Consider the following 12,700-nt stretch of genomic DNA (forward strand, 5'->3'; position numbering starts at 1 on the left):
TTTGTGAACTTCAGCTTTAGTGCATCTTCACAACAGTGTCATTAGGAATCCTTTGATCCATCCAGCTGATTTTGAAACTAATTAGTGGTGCACACAATAATAAGATGGCTGGATCAGAGCCATGTAAACATAAAGTGGTATTTAGTGGAGGAGTGGATACTTGGTGAACTTTTACAGAATATAAAGCTAGAGTCTGACCGAGGCCCTACAACACAGGCCACTATCTCCAACAATCAGCCTCACTGTCAATTATAGAACACTGATTTGTAAACAGAACACTCCTCTCTGTAAAAATGACCATCACCTGTAACATTTAAAAAAAAAAAAAGCTTATCCAATTTATGGATATATGGGCGTAGTGTTTTTGTTGTGAGATACCAGAGGCAGTTACCTTTGCTTGATTTGTAGTGCAACAGGGCTTTCAAGTCATGTAAAGGTTTCTTGTGAAACACATTTTTATGAAAGACCTTGAAAAATGTTCAGCCGGTGACCAGCACTAGAACTGCTTAATGTTTGATTCATCTCTCTTCCTGGTATCTCAGCACTCAAACACTAATGAAAGTATTTTTTAGATCATAAAAAAATAAACCTTTTCAAAACTGACCCTTTAAATGAGACAGTGAAGAGGAGGAGTGTTTCAAATTATATTTTGCCTACACACAGTGCATTGATGGATCAGTAACACAGTAACTGCTGTAACAGATACAGTTTTGGTGATAATCAATTTAACCTCATGATCTGAAATAAGTCATTCTAGGCCCACACAGAAAAGGGGAGTAAAGAAACGAAAAAAAGGAAACAAAAACTAAAACGTGTTGATGTTATGCCAACATCCCTGGCAGTGCACACTCTGATGGTTGGTTACACTCTCTACAGATCAGTGTGACAGGTGCAGCGGCTGTTGAGAGGTTCTCCCGGTGTCTGTGGTTACTTCGTGGGCGAACTCTTCATGGGAATCATTATTCTGGATTCCATGTGCTGAATAAGAGGGACTGTGGGATGAGGAAGAAACAACACATTTAGCAACAGGTTTGTATGTCAAGCTTTCATGAATTTGTTGGAGTGTTTTTTGTTTTTTTTTTAAATATTGAAATCATTCGGAGTACTATGTCGAGAAGACCTGAATACAACCTAAATGCGAAGACTGGACGTTTAAGTAGTCAGTGAGAATGATGATTGATTAACTTTTATTAATTCAATCTTACCGTTAGAGTTGTGATTTGATTTTCAATCAATGTAATGCATAACAATATGATCCAAGTCTTCGCATATGCAACATAAAAACCTCAATAACATATATATTTACTTTTAAATTAAAATTTGCTCATAATCATTCATTTGGACAACAGAATTTTGTAAAATGATAACATGTTTAGATCACATCATCGTCATGATATAATTCCACTCAGAGTTGATGTATGATATTGTCCAGTGTTATCTGACAGTAAAGACAGGAGAGGTAAGTTACCTGTGTAATAAACAACTTCATCCCAGCCATCACGCTGCCAGGCTGCATTTCGGGTGTCTTCTCTGGACTGAAGGTCTTTGTAAGCTAAAAGAAAAATGTTGTTAGGTTTCAATTATTTTTACTTAAATCAACATATCATACCTACAGTTTTCACTCTTTTGGCTGAATTGGCTGAATTCTTAAATTTTTTAAATTATATAGGTTAGTTCCATGACCTAAAAAGTATGTAATATAGTTCTTGAATAGTCACACTGAAACTAGGTGGAGAAAATATAAAGAACATGAAAGATGCACCAACTAAACTGGTAAGGAATTTATAAACACATTTGCTTAATTATTTGCAATACAACAATGCCATAATATTGCAGAATAGAACTTTAGTGTGTATTTTTCTCTAAAAATATCATGATGCTGCACAGTTCATTAAACCCAGGAAACACTGCTCACCCCATAAGTGATGAACCGTGTACAGGCTTCCGATCTGAGAGAAAAAGCCTCCCACTGCCTCTTGGTTCTGCTGGCGAATCTCAATAGCACGCGCCCTGGAGAGAACAAAAGAGTTGTGTTACATGAGAGAAAACAAAAAAACAAAAAGCTTGTTATTGAGGAGTTGCACTGATTATATCACCAGTATGAATTTGCAGGTTTTAAAGTTCAAATGATAGTGACACCAATATCCCTATAATTTCTTTACAATCAAAACATCAAATTTTGACGTTACAACCTCAGAATTGTTTTCAAGGCAAATAAGGCAAATTTCATGGTCATTAGGAATTTAATTAGATATGCTCACATATTAAATCCAGCGTAAACAGGTAAATTATGCTTGAGATTTATAAATTATGTGTGATATTTCTAGTCATGCATTAGGAGTCATGCATCAGTTTTATAGTCAGAAAGTACCGTCAACTCATATTCATCTGCTACAATCTGTAAAACCAATAAAAAAAGTAGTGAGGAAATTTTTAAATGGCTCTACAATGGAGAGAACGCTTATGAGTTTCTCGGATTAACTTTCAATATGAATCCAATTTGATGACTTTCTGATAGTACATATGCATAAATAACATGCAGAAAAAGGACAACGATTTATAAAGTTATGTCTTACCAGTAATTTCCCCACTCGATCATCGTCCCTGGCTGAAAAAAAAAAAAATTGAAGAGGGGAGAGATGTGGAAAGTAAGTTGTTGAACTGTTCGGGGATAGCAACAGAGAAGAACGTATATTTTTGTATGATGGGAGTAAGCTGGTTAATGTGTTATGTAATCGTCAGAGTTACCCTGAGTTGGTATGATCGGAGCTCGTAGATGTTGGGTCCTGAGCGAGGGACAGGTTCGTTCCAGAAACTGAACTCCAGCAGCAACTGGTTCCTACGAGACAGCAGCATCTTCCCCCTCTCTCTCCTGTAGTCCATAAACTCCTACAGCAACAACAAACAACAGTAACACGTCACTCAGTTAATCCAGCTCAGCCCAGCAACTCTGGTCAGATAGCAGGATAGATGAAGACAATAAAGTTAGCATCCAACGCACTAAAATCACCTCTTGTATCATCTAACGTGCTCAGTTTTGTTGGAATACATATGAATAAATTCTTCCATGAGATCTTGAATGACCCGGGTCACTGTGCATTAACTGTCTGGGAATGTACAAATTGAAACTGTAATATTCAGAATATTTTACAAAGTAATTTACCTCACTAATTTGCATGTTTGCAATTAACAACAGCTTCATATTAAATAGGTGGTGCCCACTTTAATGAATAACATATATGTGCGCAAGTACATGTATTTGTGATTTACAATTGTTGTACTCATTTTCATTCTGAACAATATTATGTTCTTAAAATCCATTAAAGTTTATTTTTGGTGAAGCTTCAGACCACCTGACTTAAAAAACAATTAAAAAAACACAATAATACAATATGGATAAGGTGAGATTGGGTCCATTAACTGCACTTACCTTACTTATTTAAAGTATATAACTGCTTTTCTGTAAATAAGTTTTGAAGATAATTGCACCAAATTCATAATTACACCAAATAGCTGGAAACATCGCAGATAAAGAACACAGGGAGACAGAAACTGGAAAATGCTCTTAGGATCTAATTGGAAGGGGTGCACTGCCAGAAAATTTGGCCTACAGGTCACCAGCTGCCAGTTAACTGAACTAATCCAAGCACCCGTTACCTTATTCTGCCTGAGTTTGTTCATGACTTCGGTGAGAGCCGGGTATCCTCCCCGATATCTCCACAGGTGAACTAGAATAGAAGGAGCAGAAGAGCTAAAAATAATGCAGCTCTAAAATATATCCTGGTGTGTCTGTACTTCTTTGGACAAGATATTCTTTTAAGTCAACAACTATAGTTCAATTATTTATCTCTTTAGGCCACCTGTGATGTGGAGGTATGATGAGATCCAGTGAGTCAACCATGAATCTCTGTTCAGTTTCCATGAGGAAATCAAATTATCTTACCACTGGTATTAAATCTTATAAAATGTGAGATTCTGACAAAAAAAAATCACATTTAGTAATTTACTAAAATGAAAATGAGACAATGAAAAATCTCTTCCCATTATGTAATAAACATCTACTCTGCTACCACATGAGATCAGTTAAACCTGATCAGAACCAAAAAGCTGCCACAATGCAGGGTAATAATAATAAACTGACTCCAGTGATCAAGTTGAACTGAAGAAATCAGTTATAAAAACTGTTTTTACATACATTTTACAGGACTAAACATGTCAAAAGTGACAGCTATCTCTGATAAAGAACACCATGTAAACACAGTCTTTTGGATTATCTTCACTGTAGGTGCCAATATTACTGCGCAGTAACATTAGAGGCAGATTACAGCTGAGGAAGGACAAATGTCACCATACAAACAAAATGGACAGCAGCCAGGAAAAGGGCAGTACAGTCACAGCTAAAATTAACTGCAATATAAAAGCTGACAAAGTGCAGGTTTGTGTCACTGAGAAGGAGAGCAACTGCAATATTCGTAGGAAATGTCAGAGAAAATGTCACAGTTCATAAAATCCTCTAAACCTCACTTTGTTTCCAAGCAGCAGCATCAGCAAACAATTTAGTATCTCTGTCTAGTAACATGGGAGGTTCCATGAGAAAATGAGATACATTTTCAAAGTGATTGATTTCTGATTTATTTGTGTAAGTGGTTCAATGCAGTCTACCTTTAAAGCCTTACTCTGTCCATTATTTTTTCAACTAATCAATTAATATTCTAGTTTATAAAATGTCATTCTCTAAACTGCTGTCAAACACCTTTACACACAAATTCTCACATTTGAGAGGAAATGTTCAGCATTTTTGCCCCTGCATAATCAATTACTGTTGTCAATTAATTTTCTGTTGATTGATTAATTACCTGGTCCTATTAGCAGTCATATCTTGTGAGTTTTTTAATTAATGTTTTAACTTTTGAAAAGGAAGTTTATGTTTCATTTAAACTACCTGATTGTGGGGGCTATCAGTCAGTTCAGAAGCAGATTTATAACTTGCATGTATTTAAGAGTGTGACTAATGTAACCTTGAGACATGCATGCTCTTACCTGCCTGATCCTGCTCTCCGTACCATGTGTTCCAAGTGCCCACAAGCTCACAAGGGTATTCAGGGTCAGCGTGAATCGAAGGCAAGACGCCCTCACTGAGGATAAACACGCAACACACACAAATGTGTAAAAATGCAAAATATATGCAGTTTCCAAAACCAGTGCCTTGATCAGACAACTGAATGAAATCAGTTAAGGAACAGGGATTTCTTACCAAAGTTCATTGTAAGCATCAAGGCATTCAGGCTTGACATTGTGAACTGCAAAGAAACAACAATACAAAGTTGATAATACACCATCAAAAAGAATTCATAAGATAGATTAGGCAGAAATGTTTTTCATTTTTACATCCACTCTTCTTAAAACGTTGAAAAACACACAGTCAGCGTGATCTTGTTCAGCACTACCAAGTAGTAAACAATACATACACTGTATTTTGTATAGATTGTTGTCTTCTTTCTTAGCGAGCAGATGAGAGTGAGCATCTTTTCTTGGGTCGACCTTTCTAACAAATAGAGATTTGAACCAGCTGTCTTCACGGAACCCTGAGAGGCTCCTGTGGTGGAACAAAACACAAAAGTTGTATACAACCAGCATTTCCTCTGCTACACAATGAAGAAGTAAAAGACTAGACAGCAAATGCAGCATACAATTATGCTGTGTGTTCTCTACTACTGTAATTCTATTAAAGCACTTTGGCTCTCCAGTCCATTTCTGGCCTGCTCACTAACTACAGTCAGGCCTCTCAGGCTATCAGGTGGCGGTTTTTCTGACTGTACCTAGCCCAGTTGATCAAAACAAAAGTTCAAAAGCAAACTGATAACATTTTCTAAAGCATATGATTAATTACTCTGTGGGAATTTTTTTCCCTGTATTCTTTTTTCTTCTCTTCTGTTCATGTTAAAAGTATTTCTTCATGTGTAAAGCTATGCCAATCAATCCTACAGGCCAATATGTAAGCTGATAGGCCTATTAGCTCATTGCAGTTTTATCCAACTTGGTGCATGTGTAAGCCTGTAAGTAACAAGAAAATTCAGTATTGAAATTCAAAACTTATGTTTGAGGTTTGCTTGTTCAGTTGACATGTTCGATACAATTCTTTAATAACTACATTAAAGGGATCCTTATGTTAAAAAAAACCCACACTGACCAACATATTGTTGAGTTTTTAAAGCGTTCAAATATCCTTATTGATAATGGCCTCAGTTTACTCATGATAAAATGTTTACTCTGATAAAATGTGTAAAACAAGTTCTTCTTAATAAGATTGAGATCAGTGGAAAATACGCAAGTTGGGATTGTACACTAGTTCACAATGTCTGAAACGAAAAATCGTACTTTGTACAAATATTTTCGACTATGCAACTCATTCATTGCAAAGAAACTCAAGCAATAAGCTGTACATACTGCACATAACCAGAGAATCAGTCTACATAAACGCATTGGCAGCCTCCCCACGTGAGTAGAATTAAGTTTTCAGGTAATAAACTTAATTTAAAAGTGCCAACAAACACTCCATGCAGTGGTTACATATGTTTATCACGAAGTAGTCCTTTGACAGTTTGCCAGCTCACAAGCACAACTATTACTTTACACACTGTGTTCAAAGCTGTCACATTTAAGCATATTTTTAGAAACATCACAGCATTTCAGTTGTGAGCATTTTTACACTATAGGGTAGGTTTAGGACACAAACCTGCCGCAGCAAGAAACTGTGTCACTCACTTATCAAAACAAGTACTGCTGTGCAGCGATTCGTTGCATTTTGACCTTGAAGTTATATTCAGTTTGGGACTAACAGAAACTCAGTTATGATTTTGTATTATTTCTGTACATGAAAACTACAACTTACAACGGATCGAACAAAATTACAAAGTATGCAAGGGTGAGTGCTACGCAAGTTGCTTCACAACTTTGTAATTCGGGAGAGTAATAATTAGCATTAGCGTAAAGTTAGCAACTTTAGAGCTAGGAGCTAACTCCAGCTAACTACGTTGCACGGAGACCTTAACGTAGCCAACGTCCCCAGGTTAGCGTTAGCTTAGCCCCCTAGCATGCCGGACCATGTCATTGATGCCAACTCCAGCGACAGTAAACACGTTTTATGTGACATTTCTACATCTGCAATGACAAATTACATTTGCAAAAGTCTAACCTGACGACAACCGTGACCTGTCCGTGCGCCTGGAGCCCATTTTTCGTCTGTTTAAGGCCGTTGCCCACTCTTTGAAGGACTCTGGTCGCCATCTTTTCCCTGAAAGCTGCTGTCAGTTGGAGGTTGTGAGTCGGGCTGCAGCCGCACACCGGGCAGGTCCCGTAGGAGCTGACGTTACTTACAAGAACGTAACCCCATGTACCTGAATCAGTTGTTAACATTAACATTGCGTTTACATTGTGTGATTAATTTGATACGCAGTGGTCCGATGATAATAGACACGGAGTGGTTAAAATTACAGCAGGTGATTATAAACATCTATAACTCTGATTTCCAACCTGCTCTTGATCAACGTAGAGAGTTGATAACACTCTTGATGCTGTTGCGATGAATGTCTTTCGGCTTTTAGGCTTTCAACAATACATTGAACTAAAGCAAATCTCTGTAGATAACTTCCACTTTCTTTCGACTAAAAATTATAACTTATTTCGTTCTGAATATAACTTGCACAAGCCTCAAAACAAAAGACTGACACAAATGATATTTTCATACACACACGCACATTTGTGCATGAAAAAAAAAGTCTTAGTAAATTACAGAAGACTTACTGAATAAATATCCATAATAAAATACCAAGTAAAGACTGCACCAATGACTGATATTGATTAAATATGCTTTTGCATTATGTACCCTGTACAGAAGACAATAAGTGTTCACGTTTTATTATGACTTTGTGATGTCTTTCAAAAACAGATCTTTAGTCTGAGAATAGAAATGAGCACCATGCATGCATGTTTGTCATTTTATTGTAAATTCCTCAGAAATATTTCATGAGTTCAAACTACCTGAGAAGGCAGCAAAGGAAAATGTATTCAGCTCTCATCCACATTATTACATCATCATATTATACGACAAGATTACTGGTTTATAAACTTATATTTACATGAAAACCTGAAACAGAAACGTGTTTGAGCTAACATTACTGCACAGAAAAGTTTTCTATCATGGAGCTGGAGTTGGTGCTGGCGAGGAGTCGGCTCCACTGGAGGCAGCAGTGATGTTGAGCTCCTGTAGTTTTTCTGTCAACGTCGTCTCCTCTCCCAGGCTGAATGGAAGGTCAGTCAGGGGCTCCACAAACTCAGTTCCTGCAACACTCTTCCCTGTCAGTGGGTCGACCACCCGCCCTACTTTATACACTATCTCAGCCAGTTCATGCTTCACATGTTTGGACCTGGCTTCAGGCAGAGCCTTGAGTAGGACGATATCTCCCACAGTGCACTGCCGCAAAGCATCATGGGCAAAATAAGTCTTCCTCTTGTTGTAGTACTATGGGAAAGAAAAGATATGATTAGACTTAGACAGCAATCAATCATTGATCAGAAAATGAATAACACAGCTGTAAACAATGACGTTAATCACATGCAACATGTGGTTGCAAGTATTTAATTAGAATTTTATGTTGAAGTGCAATCACTAACAAAATTATGAAGAAAAGTGGGCAAATTAATATGTTATGGGCCACTTGTAATATTTCAGACAAATTATCACAAGTTTAATAGAGGAAAATGCAGTTACTGCAGTACAAAGTGATTGTACAATTGTTTATATAATCTGACAGCAAGCAATTTGGATGTGTTTGATTTATAATAATATGAAACAGAAGAGAGAAAAGAAACTGCAATCACATTCATGAAGCTATAAACTGTAAGTCTTCAACATTTTTACTTGATAAATGAGGAAACCATTGTCATTAATCTTACAACTGGAATCAGTTTATGTAATTCATCGAGTAGTTTCCAATCAACTAATCATCTACCAGTAATGTCCTTTCATAATACTTATACTAATACGTAATACTTTTAATGCAGTTAGAGGTTTACCTTGAGCAGGTAAGGGTCCAGCACCAGTCTTGTGACTCTCACTTTGGCAGTTTTGTACATCTTGGTCCCTATTACTCTGCCGATGATCCATTTGGCATGGACTGATGCCTGCTTGACCGACATTCTGGAAAGTGCTATTCAACCCTGTGATATAAAAGTAAAAGAAAATTTTACATTTTGTCCCCAGCCTCTTTTGTAGGTCAAATATTATGATAACACAATATCTGACCTTTGTCCAATGGTGGAAGAAGTATTCAGATCCTTTAGTATGAAGTATAAATACCAATACCAGAATATAAAAGTACCCAATTACAAGTAAATGTCCTGCATTGTTTTGATTAATGGGAAAGGAAAGAAGCTTTGATAGATAAATCTGTTTTCAGGTTTTGGACTTTATTTCAATCTTTTGTGCTCCAAAGCAAAAAAGGGGTTGTAAACTACTGTTTTAACCTTGTTTTTTTATAAACTCACAGTATTTTGTAACTAGTAATTTTCCCTGCTCAGATAAATGTGGTAGAGTAAAAAGCTCATTATTTCCCTCTGAAACATGTTGGAGTAGAAGTATAAGCAATATGAAATGGAAAAATCACAATACTACAGAATTGTACGTTAAGTTACTCTAAGTAAATGTACTGCATTACCTTCCACCACTGCAGCTGTTGAATTTATTGCGATTTTTAACTTAAAACGGACAGTTTGTGTTGATTATTACACTATCATATTAACATGAGTTTAAAACTGATACTTTGCAGGACCATTTACGATTACATTATGTACGTTTCGTGTCATAAATAAGAGGAGGATGACATTAGAAGGCAAACAGCAGCTACATTTAGCTTCACTGCGGCTTTAACTTCACAACCACATTCATTCAAGAGCAGCAGTTACACGCTACATCGACTTTATTTGACATCAACGCAGATTAACACTGAAGGTAAGGAGTGAAAAAGAGACTCACCAACACTATTACATAGGAAACTCTTTAAAAGGTCAAAAATTCCTCAGCGACGCAGCTTCTCCATGCTGCTTAGGTCGGCTTGTTTTGATGACGTGACTACGGGTAGTAACGAGGTTCAGAATGTGGACTAAAGATGCGTGCGTTTTTTCCAAAATACATCCATGGGATAAGTACGTCGTGCGTACTTATGCGCGTATAACCCAAAATTACAGAAGTATCAAGGGTAAAAAAAAAAAGAAAAAAGTAGCCTAATGCTGATTTACAATTAGTTTTAGAGAAGAACGGCAGGGGGTGACATGCAGCAAAGGGACCACCAGAGCGCCGTACTGCGGTCTTCTGCATTTTCTCACAGCACAGTCTATTGCTAATTGATAAACTTCTCAAACTTCTTCTACAAAGGACAAAATTTGGCAGCAAAGAAAAGCACATTGCGACATTACTCGTCATGCATAGGTACGTCGTTGATAAGCTCGTAGCCATCACTCGTCGTGGATGTATTATTTTATTTTGTTCAAATCAAATATCTGGGACAGTAATTTACTTAATGAAAATAAATGGGTTCTGTGACAGCTACATTTGTGGACATTGAAATTCTGCAGTGTGGTGGAAATATTGTATTGTATTGAACTATTTCATAACAGAGTCACACCATGCAGCCTGGCACTAAATTTACATATACAATATCAAATAACAGTGACTTAATTAATAAATATATTCAAATACGAGTAAAACTGAAAAGGCGAATAAGAATACGTAGAAGACGTGCTATATGAATATACTTCAAAATAGAAAGGTAAGAAAGTAAAGCCCTCGTGATAATTTTATCTGACAAGTTGTAATATCTGTCACATGGGGACTCTGCATGACACATGGGTGGCATTTTTTCTATACTTACTGATTAAACCCTGCTTTATTGTGTTGATGCTGTTGGCCTAACTGTTTATTTCCAGTGTGTTTTAAGGACTAAGAAAATGAAAATTTCATTTTGGCCACGAGATGGTAGCAGAGAAACAGAAGAAGAGAAGAGACTTTACTGTTCCTAAAATGGGTGGCAAAAACAAAAGGTATGCATGGAGACAAACAATATGAGCATTTTTTACAGCAACAGGACAGGTGTAATGGATTATAACTATATTGCAGCCTGTGTGATACCGACACTGAGCTGCAGATGGTTCTCCTCAGTCCACCTGTTGATGCTCAGTTTAACTGATGTAAATAGGACTGCAGGGGAGGCAGAAAAGGCTGTGAAAACCTGTCATCCTAAGGGAGAAAGGAGGTGACAATCAACAACTGAACATCATCCAAATTTATGATGGTGCAAAAACATTAAGAAAATTAAGTTAGTGATAGTAATGATCTGGTTGTAAGGAAGAGGAGAGCGGCCTTGGCTCCAGTCTTTTTTTTTCACTCCTGCTATTTCACGATCATGAATTTTCTTTTGACATAACAAAGGTTTTCTTAAGATGCAGCATCTGATTGATCTGGCAATATACGATGTAGAAAATCCCAGTATTGATTAGTACTTCAGAGAGCAGGCCAACTAACACAGGCAGAATTTGTGTCTCTGTTGGACGTACCATCCAATCAGCCATCCTCATTTTACACAAATCGGGCTGCAACTTCACAGAGGAATGTATTTCAGTGATCCTGCTGACATTGGTCACTTCATTACTACCCAACAATTTATGAGGGATATTATAATCAGAGAGGTATAAATTGCAACCTGTAAGAGCATTCTGAGGTTAACAAGACTAAGAGCCTACAGCTATGCCAGCAGCTCTTTAGTGTTGTACCCGTCTACGGGGGCCAAGATAGCTCAACACACTGCATCATCAATTAGACAACATGTGCTGCAAATACACACAACCAAAAAATAAATAAATAAATAAATTGCATCCTTCAACATCTGTATGGTGAAAGATTATCAATGCTCCATTAATTCAGTGTCTACTTTGATATTGATTTCTTTGTGCCAGACTTCTGCAAAAGGACTGCAAAATTAACAATACCCTATCCAGCCATTTGGCAATGACAACCGCTCTTCTGGATCTCCACTAAAGCATCTATAAGTGGGAGAGATTTACACAGATGCATTCACTGCGTCCCTGAGCAGGAATTGGCTGTGGCTCAGAACCAACCACAGGCAGACCGATCTGGCCTTAATCAGAGCCATGTTGTAGTAAAGCACAGATCTGGGTCTCTGTTTCCCATTTAAGGCAGTGCAGCATTGGTATACCTCTGCCAGAATTACAGCATTAGACAACTTTAGTCTCCTTCATACAAGAACACTGAGACAATTCACATAGTACCAACTGTTTTCATACTGTTCCCTCTTAAATGTGTTCTCTGCCTACAAATACTGTAATGCTACACTGATCATCAGAGCAGAGATGATGCATACGCTGGCTCCCACCACAGCCATTATCATATAACGTATAGTTATGGGACTACACAATATAAAGGCTGTTTTATTGCACTCTTGTGATGTCAATGAGCACAGGAACAGCTCCACTATAAGGTCAACCTCTTATCAAATCTGTGGGTAAGCCTACAAAAGCAGCTCACATGGTATCAATGGCCATATTACAATATTTATCCAAAGATAATGGCATTCATACCTAATTACAAATGCAGCCAGTGTTTTCATATATGAGAGGGCTGACATGG

The 12,700-nt window shown here is 37.3% G+C and overlaps 2 protein-coding genes across 2 annotated transcripts; both read right to left on the minus strand.

Moving 5' to 3' along the window:
• Positions 1-630: 630 nt before the first annotated feature.
• Positions 631-7,337, minus strand: LOC111217229 (protein NipSnap homolog 2-like). Its single transcript, XM_022739007.1, has 10 exons — positions 7,196-7,337; positions 5,469-5,596; positions 5,255-5,300; positions 5,041-5,135; positions 3,658-3,728; positions 2,749-2,889; positions 2,577-2,608; positions 1,916-2,010; positions 1,469-1,552; positions 631-992 (listed from the first exon to the last, which is right to left on the minus strand). Exons 1-10 carry the CDS (start codon positions 7,285-7,287, stop codon positions 928-930), a joined length of 849 nt encoding a protein of 282 aa, XP_022594728.1. The 5' UTR covers positions 7,288-7,337; the 3' UTR covers positions 631-927.
• Positions 7,338-7,983: 646 nt separating this feature from the next.
• mrps17 (mitochondrial ribosomal protein S17) lies at positions 7,984-10,120 on the minus strand. The gene is made up of 3 exons (XM_022738948.1): positions 10,034-10,120; positions 9,076-9,219; positions 7,984-8,521 (listed from the first exon to the last, which is right to left on the minus strand). The coding sequence occupies exons 2-3, from the start codon at positions 9,196-9,198 to the stop codon at positions 8,198-8,200; spliced, it is 447 nt and encodes a 148-aa protein (XP_022594669.1). The 5' UTR covers positions 9,199-9,219; positions 10,034-10,120; the 3' UTR covers positions 7,984-8,197.
• Between the last annotated feature and the right edge of the window lie 2,580 nt (positions 10,121-12,700).

Source organism: Seriola dumerili, unplaced genomic scaffold, assembly GCF_002260705.1.
Source record: "Seriola dumerili isolate Sdu_G_001 unplaced genomic scaffold, Sdu_1.0 BDQW01000040.1, whole genome shotgun sequence".
Lineage (NCBI taxonomy): Eukaryota > Metazoa > Chordata > Actinopteri > Carangiformes > Carangidae > Seriola > Seriola dumerili.

Coding starts and splice junctions, on each gene's coding strand:
- LOC111217229 (XM_022739007.1), bottom strand. CDS start 7,287: ATGGCGACCAGAGTCCTTCAAAGAGTGGGCAACGGCCTTAAACAGACG. Junction 5,301..5,468: donor CAATCTATACAAAATACAGT/GTATGTATTGTT, acceptor GTTTCTTTGCAG/TTCACAATGTCAAGCCTGAA. Junction 3,729..5,040: donor CGGAGAGCAGGATCAGGCAG/GTAAGAGCATGC, acceptor CTTCTATTCTAG/TTCACCTGTGGAGATATCGG.
- mrps17 (XM_022738948.1), bottom strand. CDS start 9,198: ATGTCGGTCAAGCAGGCATCAGTCCATGCCAAATGGATCATCGGCAGA. Junction 8,522..9,075: donor TGGACCCTTACCTGCTCAAG/GTAAACCTCTAA, acceptor TCTTTCCCATAG/TACTACAACAAGAGGAAGAC.